The sequence below is a fragment of the Caretta caretta genome, chromosome 8, assembly GCF_965140235.1.
Source record: "Caretta caretta isolate rCarCar2 chromosome 8, rCarCar1.hap1, whole genome shotgun sequence".
NCBI classification, from domain to species: Eukaryota; Metazoa; Chordata; order Testudines; family Cheloniidae; genus Caretta; species Caretta caretta.
The window spans coordinates 91,590,131-91,607,517 of record NC_134213.1 but is presented as its reverse complement, the minus strand read 5'-3'; the positions used below and the strand labels follow the sequence as shown (position 1 = coordinate 91,607,517).

At 38.3% G+C, this 17,387-nt stretch overlaps 1 protein-coding gene across 4 annotated transcripts in view; it reads left to right on the top strand.

Moving 5' to 3' along the window:
* The window catches only part of ALG6 (ALG6 alpha-1,3-glucosyltransferase), a 37,026-nt gene extending 20,402 nt beyond the window's left edge, over positions 1–16,624 (top strand). For all 4 annotated transcript variants that reach the window (XM_048862137.2, XM_048862138.2, XM_048862140.2 and 1 more), the window contains exons 6-15: positions 1,040–1,122; positions 1,890–1,958; positions 5,914–6,095; positions 7,141–7,276; positions 10,959–11,044; positions 11,735–11,819; positions 13,118–13,188; positions 14,724–14,792; positions 14,944–15,142; positions 15,906–16,624. In XM_048862137.2, the coding sequence (XP_048718094.1) occupies positions 1,040–1,122; positions 1,890–1,958; positions 5,914–6,095; positions 7,141–7,276; positions 10,959–11,044; positions 11,735–11,819; positions 13,118–13,188; positions 14,724–14,792; positions 14,944–15,142; positions 15,906–16,103 (1,178 nt within the window). In that variant the 3' untranslated portion in view covers positions 16,104–16,624. The remainder of the gene's footprint in view (positions 1–1,039; positions 1,123–1,889; positions 1,959–5,913; positions 6,096–7,140; positions 7,277–10,958; positions 11,045–11,734; positions 11,820–13,117; positions 13,189–14,723; positions 14,793–14,943; positions 15,143–15,905) is intronic.
* Positions 16,625–17,387: the final 763 nt, after the last annotated feature.

Genomic DNA, 17,387 nt, shown 5'->3' with positions numbered 1-17,387 from the left:
CTTTATCCAACACATAGTAGGCAGCCCTCCTTGTTCCAGCTCTTCTTTTGTCCCCCTCCAGACCACCTTTACAAATATTTACTGTGGGCAGAGCAAAGAACACCTCACTTCTGTTTGTCTCCCAGTGTTTCTTCTGTGAAATATTAATGCTTTGGCAAAGTACAGGACTGTGTTTATGAATCCAGACATGCTTCTCTTCCTTTAATCTGCCTTCATCCCCCCCCCCCCCCAATTCCTTAGAACAACTTGCAAGAATTTATTTGTAGGTGATGTCTTTTGAAAGTTGAGAATGTCTTTTCTCCAGCATGTAACGATCTAGGGCATTGCTCATTTACTGAGTGAGGCTATGCTGGGGCCTAAACAGTCTAATGCATGCAAGTTGCAGATTTTGGGGTATATTTGGAAACATTAACATTTCAAATTCTGTACAGCCATTTTTCGTACCCTTTAAAGTTGAACTAACCCGTTTCTATATCAGACCTTACGTTTATGTATTTTCTTTCTTCCCAAACACTTTACAAACTAGATACACATGATGTGATTTGTAAAGCCAGAGCCCTCTCTGGAGTCAAATGCTGAAGCACAAAACAACACTACATGACAATTTAAGACAGAAAATGAAGAATACTGTGGCCAGCTGAAATTGCAGGGAAACTTCAGAAGACATGAATTTGATGAGGAAATAGGTTTCCACTGTAGGGGGTAGATACAAAATATACATTAAAAAATTTGTGGACAGCTGACCTACCCATCCATGTATGTGGCTATATAGTTTGTGGGTTGTGTTTGGGCTAAACAATGTGCAGGCATTGCAGCCATCTTGCAGGTGCATGTGAGACTTAATCCTTCCTTTTCTTACTTGGTTCCACAAAACATCAGATGCAAGCCATGTAGGTTGGAAGGGAAAAATGGAGAATAAAGTCACATATTGACCATCCAAAGACAAATTATAAATGGAAATAGGTAATTTCAGTGAATTCTGATGAGCTGTACTTGTTTGGGGAGATTCTTACGCATAGTTAATCTTTCTGTTTTTCAGTTCTTATTGCTGATTTGCTGGTTTACATACCTGCAGTTATCTTGTATTGTTGTTGTTTAAAAGAAACATCAACTAAGAAAAAGGCAAGTATAACTCTATGGTGTGTGTGTGAGAGAGAGAATAAAAATATTATTAATTGGAATATAAATTTAAAATGCTGAAAAGAAAGTTAACTAATGTTACAAAACCACACAGTGCTTTCCGTTTACATAAAATGGACGCCAATCAGTATATCTTGCATTAAAGACTTTTCAGTAAAAAAACATGAAGTTATTTTACAGCAATTATTTTAATGCCCTTCAATAGCAATAACAAGGTGCACTGGAGTTTAGTAACCATGAACTACTGAATTATACTTCTTGTCAAATTTATTGCTTGGGTAGTAAAAAAAAGATTTGTGCTGTGACATGGGGGAATCAAGGAACAGCCTTGGGTCCTGCACACTTCTTTAGACAGCAGAACTGAAATGCATTGTGGAAGTGACACCATGCTCAGGGTTTTTAATGCTCACTGGTCTCAAGCATCTGTGGTCTGTCAAGTCATGGAGCAGTTCCCAGGGTTAAACTGAGCACAGTCATCTTTGTGAATTGGCTGGCAGAAGACGCCCTGATGCTCCTTTTAATACTCTTTCCCACTAGGGCTCCTTCGTCCCTTCCCACATCACTGGGGGAGGAATAATTAGAGGAAAAGAGTGTTCCCCAGATGAATGAGTAAGGGATCCACAGGAGTTTGGCCGGGCTTGTTAAAGGAGAACCAATCATGTTCTGGTTCCAGGGTGCAATTAATTGCTATAAAATAAAGTGCCTTGTTTTTGTGTGTTTAAAGATTTTTCTCTTTCTCTTTCTCCCAGATTGCCAGTGCTCTCTGTATATTGCTTTATCCAGGCCTCATTCTCATTGACTATGGACATTTTCAGTATCCTTCCATTTTCTTTAAAACAAAAGAATTTCAATTCTAAAATAACATGAGTCCCTCCTACAATAACTTTTACTGGGGAGGAAGTTAGATTTGTTAGCTGAAAGTTGAGCCCCCCCGCAAAAGTTTTGAAAGGAAACAGTAAGCCTTAAATGGACTTGGAGCAAAAGATTGATGTGAGGCAAATCAATCCAACATGGCATAGCTTTTCTTTGCATCCCAAGTTCACCTTTATGCCACTCTGCCTTGTTTGAGTAAATATTGGTGGCAATCTGGCTGTGGGGAAAAAATGGATACTCGTGTGATTTCTGCCTGGATAAGAGAACCATCGTAGCTCTTGTTGGGAGGTGGTGAGGAGTGTCAGACACAGCCATGCTGTTCTGTTCTATAAAATGTGACCTTGTCTCTAGCTTTTGCAATCACTATCTGACTACAGAGAATGGGAGGAGATCATTAACATTTATTGAGTGTCTCAGATGCTTCTCTCCAATTTCTAGCAGCCATGATGCTTCACAATGAGATATATCTGTACACCTGACTCACTATACAACATCAATAGTAAATTAGAGTAGACTCTGCTTCTTGTGTCCTCTAATAGCCTTTGAGCCACTGACTCCCATGTTTATAGGTACCTTTGAAACAAATGGTGAATTTGTAGGTTATAGGTAGAGCTGAGTGAGTTATTTCCAAAGAATAACTTATCTAACCGGTATAGCGGATTGACTCAAAAATGTTCGTATTTCAAAATGTGTTCAACACTTTTAAAACTCTGAATTGATTGAGTATTCATAATTAGAGCTCTTTGTTAGTGTTTCTGTCCCCAGATCAGAGGAGTTCACAAGTACTTCTGTTGAGAATACCTATATTTAAGATTTGTTTTCTGCTAACATGTGTACAACTTTCACATTAATGGCAACAAAAGTTGGTATTGTGAGTGTTCACAAGGAAACTCACATGATTTGGATTTTGGCTTTTAGCTGACCTGAATTTGTAACAGTTAACTTATCGCCTTGTAACATTGGAACACAGATGTATTTGTATGTTGGTACGCTCCATTACAGCACACATGACTATATTATGTTTTTTGAAATTCATTCTGGACCTTCTGACCTCCTGAGTTTTATGTCCTGTTATCCTTGCCACCTGGAATATTCCTTGCTCTGTATTGTCAGTTGAGCCATTGCTTGCTTGCATATCATATTAAATGTATAAAGTTTCAGAAGTCTTTTAAAGCAGGAGTGGGCAAACTACGTTTTAATCTGGCCCTCGAACTTCTGCCGGGGAGCAGAGTCTGGGGTTTGCTGCATTCCATGTGTGCTGTGGCTCCCGGAAGCAGCAGCATGTCCCCCCTCCCGCTCTTATGTGTAGGGGCAGCCAGGGGGCTCCGCATGCTGCCCCCCCAGCTGCCGCCCCTGCAGCTTCCACTGGCCAGCAACCATGGCCAATGGGAGCTGCAGGGGCAGCACCTGCGGATGGGGTAGCGTGCAGAGTGGCCTGGCTGTGCCTCTGTGTAGGAGCCAGAGTGGGGACATGCCGCTGCTTCTGGGAGCTGGTTGAGGTAAGCCTGCACCCCTGACCTCCCTCCAGTGCCCCATCCCGGTCCCACCCTCCTGCACCCCAGAGCTCGCACCCACGGCTGGAGCCCTCTCATTCGCACCCACCTCCTGCCCCAGCCGGGAGCTCCCTCCCGCACCATGATCTCCTCATTTTTGGCCCCACCTCAGCGCCCGCACCCCCAGCCGGAGCCCGCACACCTTTCCACACCCCAACCCCCAATTTCATGAGCATTCATGACCCGCCATACAATTTCCATACCTAGATGTGGCCCTTGGGCCAAAAAGTTTGCCTGCCCCTGTTTTAAAGCCTCCATATCAATGTTTATATACCCACAGCCTAGGCTAAGATTTTCAAAGCCACCAAGGGAAGTTGGAAGCCAAATTCCCATTAATTTTAATGAGAATTGGGCATGTCAGATTCCTATGGCAGGTTTGAAAATCCAACCCCTAATGGTATTCATGCAGGTGTGTATACTTTTTTAGCATTAGTTTACAATGAAATATTCACATTTAGGTCTTAGTTGCAGCTTATATTAGAAAATTAGCTATTGTGCAAATCCATAAGCAAGTGCAGTAGTTGTTCAGTCCAAGCTGTAGGAAGGTGCACCAGGTAACCGAGATGTGCGGAAGTCCTTGGGCTGTGATAAATGTGGACACTTTAAAATACGCTGTTGGGTCAAAACTAGGCATATGAAAAATCAAATTTTGTTAATTCATCTCTAATAACATACTCATTGTGGTGTTCCCTCTAGAACAGTGGTCCCCAAACTGGGGGAGAGGGCACAGAGGAACATTCAGGGAGGTGCGGCGGAACCTGGGGCAGCCCCCATGGGGGGCAAGGAGGGTGCACCACCCAGGCCCACTCTGCTCCCAGCTCCGCCCCGCCCCCAGCTATGTTCATGGCTTCAGTGCCTGGGCCTGGCCCTGGCCGCCAACCGCGGCCCAGCTTGCTGCTCCCAGGGCCCGGCCCTGCTCCCAGCCGCAGCCCTGGCTATAGCACCGGCGCTGGCCTCGGTCCCCTGGTGCCCAACAGCAGACTGGCGCCCAACCCCAACTCCTGACTGCAGCTCCCAGGGGAGGGGCGTGAACAGATTCCATTATGAGTAAGGCGGGGAATGCAACATAAAAAGTTTTGGGACCACTGCTCTAGAAAATGCAGCTGTCAGGTGAGAGGCAGCAGCAGAAACCAAACTTCTAAGAAACAGACTCTACTTTCAAAAAAGATTTTCACTATATTTTGCTACTTCGATTTATCCTGAAATCATAGTTTTGGCACTGATTCTGCAAAGACTTATGCATGTGCATAACTTTATACATTGTGACTAGTTCAACTGAAGTCATTGGAGGTACTTAGAATGCAGAAAGTTAACTGCTTGTGTAAGTCTTTGTAGGATCATGGCCTTTTGGCATCATAGTTAGTGCTATGAAAGTGACAGTATCACAAATACGATTATGATTTTTGATTGGGGAATAAATAGCAGGTTGAGAAATGATTTATAAAACCCAAATGTGTTGTCATGTAGCTATCTCTACTGGCCAACACAGAGCAGGGAGAGAGACATACATTGTTTCAGTATTTCTTAGGATATCTGTGGCATCTCTCTAATTCAGTTTCTTTTATTACACTTTAATTGCTGCTTTTGATGCATTTAGGTAGAGCCTGAACCATAGCACATCAAAGTCAATGAGAGTCTCTTCATTGACTTCACTGGGTTTTGGATCAGGCCTCAAGTGTCAAAAGTAAATAACAGATTTTTTTTTTTCTGGTTGTAACTATTATTTGTTTTGCAGTAGTGTCTAAGAGTCCTAATCATGGATTGGGGCCCCTTTGTGCCAGACATTGTATAGACATAACAAGAAGACAGTCTCTGCCCTGAAGAGAGTATAGTCTAAGTATGAGCATGTTTAAATATTCCATACAAAGCTGTACTGCAAAAAAGATTTAGGGCTTTTGATAATTTTATCCATAACCCTGGAAAATATGAGCACAAGAAAATGTGGAATTGCCACTAGTTGTATCCTACTGAGTCCTACTATGTCAGTGTAGTTTTTTATTAACCCTGGTTAAATGATTGTACTATACTATTGTAATAACAATCTGTGCAACCACAAAACTCTCTTTAAGAAGTCTTTCCTTTTGACTCTATGGACTTTTGATCAGGCCCCCAAATGCAAAGTTACAGTTGGCTAACCTGTTTAAATAGAATTTAAAATATGTCTGTGTGAACTAAATAGTTGCATATTTGGCACTAGATTTTTAAAAATGAAGACTAACTTATAAAACATCTGTTTTGAATATATTTTACACTAATCACCGGTGGCTTTAGTTCACTGTTAACTTCTCACAATGCTCCGCATGTTCCCTGTCTTGTACATCTTGTCCTTAACATAAAAAACATGTATAACTCTGTGAGCCTGGGCTTTGCTTTGTGGGGTGTACTTTCTCTCTCTTACGATTGGGACCTTTTAGGATCACTCGCATTTTGCTTGGCCATAAATTATAAACAAATGGAACTCTACCATTCGCTGCCATTCTTTTGCTACCTACTTGGAAAATGCTTCCAAAAAGGCCTTACGGGAAAGGGGTGAGTATCTTTAAAACTCAGTATCCAAACACTAGCTCAAGAATGCACTTAGGCAGCCTAGCCTTGGGAATTTGATTCAACCTATTTGTTGTTTTCATTGTTTCTTTATTAAGGGAAGGGAAGGTACTGATGTTATAATTTCCTCTGTTCTTGGAGAACAAGTCTCTTTTTAGCCGTTAAATGATACACTAAATATCTAACTACTTTTAAGGCATTAGAAAGTAAAATATATCAAACTTAGAGCTGGCTGAAATTTTTAGACCAAATCTGTTTTCAGCAAAAAATGCAGGTGTGGTGACACTGAAATGTTTCATGAATTTGTCTGTTTTCCCAAATCGTTGATTTTTTTTTTCTTGGAGGGGGGGGAAGGAGGAGGAGGGAGAAAAACCTTTAAAAAATACTGAAAGGCAAAAATTTTGTTTTGACATTTTTCAAAATGTAACATTTCAATTTTTTGGTTCAAAACAACTTTTTGTTTAGAAATTTGCTTTAATTTTATTTTAAAAAATTCAAAAATGATAAATGCTCAAAATAGAAACAGTTTCATTTTTGGATGAAGGAAATATTTTGTTCAACCTAAAGTGGATGTTAAAACTAAGTTGCCTGAAATTTTGAAATATTTCATTTTTGGTTTGACCTGCAAATGTGTGAGTTCCAATATTTTGGAATTGCCAGTGAACCGAAAAAACTTTTATTTTGCACAGCTGTCATTAACCATCCTTTTTCTGCACACCTTCATCATGCTGGAATCAAAGTTAAATATGGGCCAAAAGTAGACGTCCAGATTAATGAGACAAATGCCAGTAGAAGTGACACAGTCCTAGTGGTTTTCTTATGACTGATCTAGAGATGATGACATACCTTTTCTCTAGTACTGGTAGCTCTTCTCAAATTTGTCACATTTGGCGATCTTATGCACATTCAGTTGTGTCCTGTAAATACACTCTACGTTTTAAGCCCCAAGTGCCTGATATTTTTTAATATATAAACAACTAAGTTTTTGCCTCTTAAATATCTCAATGTAAAACTCTTCTCTGTATTTCAGGTTAGTGTTGTTAATTAAAATAGCATTTACGGTGGTTGCTTCTTTTGCGATTTGCTGGCTCCCATTCTGCACAGAAGTGGAACAAATCCTGCAAGTACTCAGAAGACTCTTTCCCATTGATCGAGGCTTATTTGAGGTATGTGGGTTGTTTTGTTTTGTTTGTGTAAATGTTCTGTATTCTTAAATCCCTTGAGAAACCTTCATCATGACCTTTAGGGATTTCATGTGGAAGACACACCACAGAACTAGTAATCTGATCTGCCTTCATTGGCAGTCATTTCTTGCCAGTTATTTAATCCAGTATTTAACCCCTAGCTCAGCTGGCATCTTCCAGGATATTATATGAGTAGACAACACTTATCCCATCATCAAACCCATACTTCAGTCATACATTTTTCCATTGACATAGATTCCATAGTAATTGACAGTATCAGAAGATACAATGTAAAAGTTAACAGCTTCAGAATCTCCCCTTTGGTTAGTATAATACTCAGCTTTATTGAAAGGAATTATTTTTACAACTAGTAATGGTTGTAGTGTTTCAGGTGTAAATTAAAGCCTGCTTTGTGTCCTAGCTGATACTCTCAGTAACCACTTTCTACAAAAGTTGATTTAGACCAGTTGTGCTTTTACTATTCCTAAGTAGTAGTTTGATTCAGCACAATGCTCTTGAGGCTTGATCCTGCAAGATGCTGAGCACTGTTGCCCCAATCCAACAAAGCAATTAAGCACATACTTAAATCTAAGCACACAAGTAGCCTCACAGATGCCAGTGCATCTACTACTTATATGCTTAAAAAGGCACTTCAGTGCTTTGATAGATTGGGGTCAGAGTGCTTAGCTCCTGGCAAGATTGACTCAAGTTCAAGAGCAAGTTCTATACCACAGGCTTCCCCACAGTAGAAACTAAAGGGCTTTATTCAGTAATGCTTCAGTGCTTTGCTGAATCTGGGCCTCAGTGACTGTTAGCGTAAATGGTTTGCCTTATATATGTGGCTTCTGTTAGCAGTTCTTCAGTTGATACAAATCATACCACAACCTGCAATATCTTTGCCCTGAAAAACTAACATTATGGATACGCTGAGGGTGGCATTTAATTTAGATGCAGCCATAGGAATATTTTCAGAACATATTCTCCAGATGCTTGTTAAAAAATAATTGAAGCTTGGGAGATAAAGATATTTACAAACCAAAATACCTTTTGTCACTTTTCATTTTTTACCCTTTGCTAAGTTTAAAAATAAAAGCTGTAAATGTCAACAAACAATGAATCCAAAAGAGCCCAAGGATTTTAGTCTAATATTAGATCAAATATTTTCAGACTCAATAGGGGAGTGACTTACTTGGATACTAATCTGGATAAACTGAGAAATTGTCTATGTAAGCAATGCACAGTAAGTTTATACTCTGTTGCCTGTAACAGGTTCTTTGAATTGATTCCCATTTACAGAAACAGCAACAAATGCTGATGGTTGTAAAATCTTATTGGCTATGAAGTAGGCATCTTATATGTTTGCTGGTGCTGCGAAACCCTCTGTTCACTTGTAGTCCTCAGCAAATTTGAAGAGCATATTCTGTATTGCTAGTAAGCATACAAGAAAGATGGCTTAGTAGTTGGTGCTAGTAGTTTTCTTGTTATGTCTACACAGCTGTGATTCTAGCAGCTGTTTAGGGATGAGTTTCATGGGCATGATAGCTGTGGTTACAAATGTAATTTTGAAAGTGATCCTAGCACAACTGCTAATGTCTTTAGACTTCTTGATTTATTAGTGGTTAACTCTGTCATTGCTAGTAGGCAGAGCTAAATACATTCAGGTATGTAATAAATGTGAGAATATATTGAATGTAGCGCTGTCAAGTGATTAAAAAAACTACTACAATTAATTGCACTGTTAAACAATAATACCATTTATTTAAATATTTTTGGAGGTTTTCTACATTTTCAAATATATTGATTTCAATTACAACACAGAATACAAAGTGCACAGTGCTCACTTCATATTTATTTTTGATTACAAGTATTTGCACAGTAAAAAAACCCAGAAATAGTATTTTTCAATTCACCTCATACAAGTACTGTACTGTAATCTCTTTATCATTAAAGTTGAACTTACAAATGTAGAATTATGTACAAAAATATGCATTAAAAATTAAAACAATGTAAAATTTTAGAGCCTGCAAATCCACTCAGTCCTACTTCTTGTTAAGCCAATCGCTCAGACAAACAAGTTTGTTTACATTTGCAGGAGATAATACTGCGCAGTTCTTGTTTACAGTGTCACCTGACAGTGAGAACAGGCTGGAATCCCAAGATATTTATGTGCCAGATGCACTAAAGATTCATATGTCCCTTCATGCTTCAACCACCATTCCAGGAGACACGCGTCCATGCTGATGACTGGGTTCTGCTCGATAACAATCCAAAGCAGTGCGAACCGACACATGTTCATTTTCATTATTTGAGTCAGTTGCCACCAGCACAAGGTTGATTTTCTTTTTTGGTGGTTCGGGCTCTGTAGTTTCTGCATTGGAGTGTGGCTCTTTTCAGACTTCTATGCTCTACACCTCGTCCCTCTCAGATTTTGGAAGGCACTTCAAATTCTTAAACCTTGGGTCGAGTGCTGTAGCTATCTTTAGAAATCTCCTATCGGTACCTTCTTTGCGTTTTGTCATATCTGCTGTGAAAGTGTTCTTAAAATGAACAACGTGCTGGGTCATCATCCAAGACTGCTATAACATGAAATATATGGCAGTATGCAGGTAAAACCAAATAGCAGGGAACATAAAATTCTCCCCCAAGGAGTTCAGTCACAAATTTATTTAACTCATTATTTGTTCAAGGAGCATCCTCAGCATGGAAGCATGTCCTCTGGAATGGTGGCCGAAGCATGAAGGGGCGTATGAATGTTTAGCATGTCTGTCACGTAAATACCTTGTAATTCCGGCTACACAGGTGCAATGCTAATGCCTGTTCTCATTTTCTGGTGACATTGTAAATAAGAAGAGGGCAGCATTATCTCCTGTAAACAAACTTGTTTGTCTTAGCGATTGATTGAACAAGAAGTAGGACTGAGTGGACTTGTAGGCTCTGAAGTTTTACATTGTTTTGTTTTTGAGTGCAGTTATGTAACAAAAAAAAGAAATCTACATTTGTAAGTTGCACTTTCATGACAGAGATTGCACTACAGTACTTGTAGGAAGTGAACTGAAAAATACTATTTCTTTTGTTTATAATTTTTACAGTGCAAATATTTGTAATAAAAATAATATACACTTTGATTTCAATTACAGCACAGAAGACAATATATATGAATGCAGAAAAACATCCAAAATATTAAACAATAGAATACCAATTCAATTTTAGAAACAGTGCAATTAAAACCGCAATTAATCGCAATTGATTTTTTTTAATCGCGATTAATTTTTTTGAGTTAATCGCATGAGTTAAATGCGATTCATCGACAGCCCTAATTGAATGTCTTCACATTTGAAAAAAGTTTCACAGGTGCTATCATTTTGATGTAAATTTTCCTAGAGATGAATGGTTTCAGAGCTTTATTTTCACAAAATGTGTGGTCTTGACTTAAGACTGATGGTCTCTTGTGCTCAAGAAAGTATTTCTCAGTTGTTTTAATACAGTTTCTTTCAGATTATAATTGTCTATGTTTGAGCCAAGGTCACACTGACCCAGTATTGCCTTTCATTATAGCATATGACATTTGTGTGTCAAAATGTATTTTTCAGTGAAATAGTAAATAATCCTCATATTATTTGAACAGCAAACTAACATAGATACAACTCATTAAATATCTTTTCAGGATAAAGTAGCCAATATTTGGTGTAGTCTAAATGTCCTTATAAAGATAAAGAATGTGCTGTCACCTCAAACCCAGCTTAAACTCAGGTAAGAGAACTGAAGGCTTTTAGGTAACTTTTACTTTTATTCATATCATGGGGGATTTTCAAAAGCACCTAAGTGATTTAGGAGCACAAATCCTATTGAAAGTCAAAGGGACTTGTGCTCCTAAGTCACAAAGAGTCTTTTGAAAATCCCATCCATTAATTTTTGGGAAGAATTGAGAGATGAAATTTTCAGAGTTCTTAACAAGACTTTTGTTCATAGTGTATTTTTTAGTTCCAAGTAATACAAATAAAATTTAAAGATTTTCCCCAGGTGTGCGTGTGTATAGAATGTTAAGAAACTTTTTTCTGTGTGATCTGAGCTGAATAATTAGTTAAAATTGGGACGCTAGATAAAAATAACAAACACATGTATTTGACTTTTTCCATTATTTCTTCTAGATGTTTTAAGTTTGCATAATCCATAATATTTCAAATAAGCAAGTAGTTCAAGATGAGGCTTTCAGTATGGAAAATGGATAAAAAGTTACTGAAGAGTAAACTTTTCAAAAGCACCTAAGTCAATTAGGAGCACACACCACACTGACTCAGGCTCCTACCTGATTTGTGCTTTTGAAAATGGGACATGGGTCCCTTAGTCACCTAATAGCTTTTGAAAATATTATCTGAAAACATAAGTGGTTATTTATACATTAAAGAATAAACTTAATATTTTTTTAAAATAATCTTTTAGCTTTGCTTTTACATTTCTGACCCTGCTTCCGGCTTGTATAAAACTAACCCTCCAGCCCTCTCTCCGAGGATTTAAATTTGCTCTGGTAAGTGAATTTTTGTAATTGTTTCTTATTTAAAATCTATCATTGAATGTTGGAGAATGGCCAACAGTTCTCCTTAAAATTGTCCCACTGTGCAGAGTTGTGTATGTTGTTAAATGTCATTTGGTATCTGCTGAAGAGACTGTTTGTTTAAAAAGCATATCACAAATAGAATTGAATATCAAAATTGTATCGGAGGACCTAACTAATGTCTTTTAAATCTCAGGTTTTCCCCTTGTCTATACTTCTTTATTTCTCTTATCCTCGGTTTTCTTCATGTTAATTCTGTATTTTTATTATTTTCCTCTGAAAAGCCATTTGAAGATTCTCCACACAATAAAGCTTTGTATGGGTTTGAGATTTCCTTTCTCTTTCGTTTTGTTTCCAGAGTGATAGTTTTTTTTAATGCACTGGCTGCCAAATTCAATAAAAATTCCCACAATAGTCATTGCAGGCTCATTAGTGGTTTGAAAAGGAATGATCCTTTTTTTTGTTTTTAACAAATGTTTGCTTTTCTCTCTGTAGTCTAATATCATTGAACGTAAATTTTAGGCATATTTACATGACATGAATTTAAAATATTCCTTTTAAACTAAAAGCGCTTTTATATCAAGACAGATATCACTAAAATTGAAACAGTAGTTGATGTATATGGTTTAAAATATACAATAATTTCTAAGTATTATTTGAGTTTATAATAGTGATGCCTATAACTAGGATTAATCCTTCCCGAGAATTGTCTTGTAGTTTAATTCTTGCTCAATATATTTTTAGTTCAGTAAAAAGAATGAGACCTTTTGTTGTTACTTCTGAGGCGCGGGTTGTTCATGAGTACGGTTGACCCAGCATAATACAGCCTACCTCAGGTGTGGTAATTACATAGTTCTGACTTTATATTGTGGGGCCCCAATCCTGCAATCACTTATAAATTTGAGTAATTCAGTTTACTCTGATGGGATTACTCATGTGAGGATAGTTAAGCACATGTGTAAGTGTTTGCAAGATAGGGGTCTTATTACATGAGTCATGTTCTGAATACTCTGGGTCAAACTTTCAAAAGGCTCCTTTTTGCAGCCACAATTGTTACAGGTGCAGCTCAGTGTACTTGTCCCTCTAACTATATTGAAAATGCAAATTGCTCTGGAATTGAATATATTTAGTACAAATTAGATACTTTAATTTATACTGGACACTTCATACTGATGCCAGCTTTTACATAAAATTAGGCCAACTAAAAAACTAAAACGTACACTTTGCATTGGGGAGATATATATTAACCTCTTCTACTTCAATCTTTTTAGATTAGTTGTGCATTGTCATTTTTCCTGTTCTCCTTCCAAGTACATGAAAAGTCCATTCTTCTAGTATCAATGTAAGTACTTTATTTTTAGAAAATATTTTGATACCCTTTCCCCCAATTTGCATGATGCCACAGGCTTCTTCCTCACTTAGAAATTATGTATCTATTGGAAACAGACTTTTTAAAAAAATTGTGCATATCATTTTCATTCCGTAAGAACTTCTGAATGATAGGTAATTTGAGGCTATGAAAGTAGAAATTTCCTTTTTGACCACTTTCATTAACAAGATGTACTAATGGGGTTAACTAGGGTCCACTCAGCACAAAAAATGCGTGACTGTCCGGATGGTAGGGGTGACTGATTCTGGGGGTGGGAAGGGTGACACTGCCATGGAAACCAAAGAAAAGCCCCAGACATGTAGTTGTCCAGCAAGGTAAGAAACTATATATAAGGTAAGAAATAACGATGAGTGAAATAGGGTGAATTCTCCCTCATTTCTCAATAACTAGATGGCAAGGGGCCTCCTGTCTTGGAAATTAATGTATATATTCCCCTTCTCTTTCCTTTGTTGGGAGATAAGTCTTAAGGCTGAAGGTCATCTTCTTCCCCTTGGATGAAGCATAGCCATCATGTGGGAGGAATTTGAACACTGGCATGGTAGCACCTTTAATATTCCTCTCCTAAGTTTACATTAGAAAGCTCACATAGAGGCCCACAGGGGACAATTTTATCTAGATTGGCCACTAAACTATTGTTGCTAGCTTCCTGGCTGAACACGCAACTTTACCATTCTTCCTCATGTGACTAGGGACGGATGCTTATAAACTGTAACTGTTCCTTTTGAATGCATATTGTGCTGCAAATCAACACACAGGGCAGAATATCTCTTGCACCAGAGCTCTGCTTGTGGTCACAGCTTCTTTGGTTCTTGGGGTCAGCCTGTCACTGCTTTAAGGCATGTTTACACAAACACCTGATGCGTGGCAGCTACTGTGTTCCAACCTGTAGCACACTAACTGTCTGTGTGGACCCTGCTGCTACATACTAAAAGTTCTCTAGTGTACACACACATACTGCAGTTTGAATCAGCCAGTAGGTCAGTGCACACTAGGGAACTTTTAGTGCACAGCAGCAGGATCCATAGGGACAGTTAGTGCATGGCATGTGAGGGCACTGCAGATTTACACCTCAGCTTGCTGTGCACTGAGTCTTCATGTACACATACCCTACGGCAGTGAAAGGCTGATGTCAAGGATCAAAGAAGCTGTAACCAGGTGCTACATCAAGCATAGCTCTGGTGCAGGAGATATTCTGCCCTGGTATATTCTTAATGGATCCTATGCCAGTGGAGGAGAGACAGAGGGAAGTTCTGCCATGTCTCCTATGCTGAGTGAGAGGGTGGTGGGCCCAGTACTGGCACTCTTGCCCCAGGAGGGAGTTCTACCATTTTCAGCTAGTGTCTGGTTCCAGAGGGCAAAAAAGTGGCCAGATCACAATAGAGTCTCTGGCCCAGAATAAGTAAAACTTGTGTATAACAGAAGTCTAGCGAGAACCAGCAAAGCTGTTGTCATGACAGTGTTTGTACACCTATTTTTTTTAATCGTAGACCAGTCTGCTTAATGATAAATGAAATTCCGTTGATGTCTACATGGTTTTTACTTGTGTCAACCTTCAGGTGAGTCAGACACTATTAACTTCAATACAGTATTTTTCCTGCCTTGATTCACCTACATCTTTCTAAGCTTATTATTTTTTCTCACCTTTTAATGTGTTACTTAAAATGTAAATTTGTTGGAATGTAGACTAATGCTTTTCTGTTTTAACAGCTTGCTGCCTCTTCTGTTGAAGGATGGCCTGCTTCTAGCCTATGTGGTGACCACACTGGCGTTTCTGATCGTATGTTTGACTTCTTTTTCAATATTTGAAAAGACTTCAGAGGAGGACTTGCAGCTGAAGTCACTCTCCCTTTCTAATAGGGGATACATTCCTTCATTTAAGGCATTCTCAAAGATTATTAAGAGTCTGGTAAGAAACTTTTAACTGTTCATAATATGTTGTTTTTTAAAGTCATGATAAACCAGCTTTATGCCCACAATTATGTACATTTGTGTGGCCACAGGATTTATATACTGTTTATAGAATATACTCTTGTTTGCACATTTGTTCTTAATAGAAGTTTTATGTGAACAACTTCATGTTGAAAACCACACAAGAGACCCATCTGTCTTCTTCCAAGATGTTTCCATATATGTAATGCTTTCCCAGTTCCAGTGTGAGCCCCTCCCCCGCCAAATCTGCTCATTCAAATCCCTCCTAAAAGCCCAGAATAAGTAAGTTATGAACAAAGGAGAGAGCAAGAAATCCCAGCCTCTCCTCTTTTAATGACAGTATTGTCGAACCTTTTAGTTTCAAGCCTTTGGGGCCGGGACTGTCTTCACACTTCCCATAAACAGTTGCATACGCTATCAGTGCTTAATAGTAATGAGATCACCCTTACTTGGCAGCAACATGTCAAAAGACCCTGTTCCAAAATACTCCTTAATGTATTGAATATATAGTAGGAAACTGTCTAATCTCTGGGGAGCGTTTTGCGGTGATTAGCGTGACTGTATTTATATCCGCTTAGAGAATGGCACACAAGATGTTTGTATTGATGCACACGGTATTTTATAAGAGGTCATCCATATAGAGGATGAGGAACACAAAGCACCTAAGCAATGAAAGTAACTATTTATTCAGTTGACACTGTAAATCAATGTTAATTAATGTATTATTCTTTATCTTACAGTTTATTGTCTCAGTAACTCTGATGGGCATCCTGACTTTAATGAGTGCCACACTGACTCCTCCACAGAAGCTACCAGATTTATTTCCTGTATCTGTGTCTGTTGTTTCCTGCCTACACTTCTTATTCTTCTTGATGTATTTTAATGCTGTTGTACTGTGGGACTCAAGAAATGGTAGAAATCAGAAGAAAATCAACTAGTTAAATCCTAACCTGTGAAAACGCAAGACTAAACTGGAAAGAGAATATTTTCAGTGAAAATATCAGTTACAATAGGCAGCTCTAAATCACTGTCTTATTTAGTATATTTCCAGTGATCTAATGAAAACCAGGAAACAAATAGTTTTACATTTAAACACAAAGAATAAGTTAATGACTTTTATTTTAAGGAGGAAGAGTAGCTACTATCAAACAGTGTTTGAAATTTAACTTGACTTGTTATATTCTCAAGAACTTCTGATATGGTTTTGCAATATGAAAAGGCTATTTGTAAACTGAAAATAATTAAATGCAGGAAATCTTGACCCTTAACTAGCAGTGCCAGTTTAATTTAGCAAAGCCATGAATATAATTTGCTAGTGTCGAGTCATACATTTCCCAGCATGAAATGTGGAAGAGATACAAAGTAATATGGGTTAAACAATATCTCTTGGTTGCTGCTTCTAAGTGGCATCTCTTGCTGGCCTCTTTTGATTACATAAATTAAACTGCCTTGTATACTATTTCACTGTCATCATGTTTTCATATGATATACTTAAAATCATCAAGGCCACTGCACTAATATCCATGACTCACTATCATAGTTCATGGTAACATCACCATCTTACTCTGGCAATAACCCCTTTACCAGCTGAAGTCCATTTTTATTCTAAGAGTTTCAGGGTGCTGTGGTTGCTGCTATTGTTTTTCCTACATATCTTTTTTCATATGGGTAATATAAGTTACAAACTACACAGCTCTGTAGATAATTGTCAATTTTATGACCTAAATGGAATGGTCAGTTTTTAAATTAAAATCTGGTTAAACTGCATTTTCTTCTCCAGAATGTTCAAAATGTATTGTAGGCCAAAGTCCTGTTTCATCAGCCAGAAGCTGTAGGGTTTTGCTGAAATAATATGAAAATGACTAAATGGGCAGTAGTCCTTGCATTATTTATGCTGTCTCAACACTCTGGGTCACAGAACTTTTGTACTGAAAAATGTAGAAATGCAATGTAGAAGTTGATAGAGGGGGGAGAGAACTGGAGTTTTGGACAGCTGGCTATGAGAGAGTTGATGCTGCTTGCACATGGGAGAGACTGTATCTCTCTCTACTGCTCCCTTCTCGTTCCTGGTAGTAGCTACCTCACTTACTTCCCTATGAACAGCCAGAACTGCATCAAGCAATACTGGATAATCCCATTTACAGAAAATCTGTTACGATGTTCAACAGCAAAAGCTAATTTTGACATTTATTCTGTTAATATTAGGTTTCAGATTTAATGCT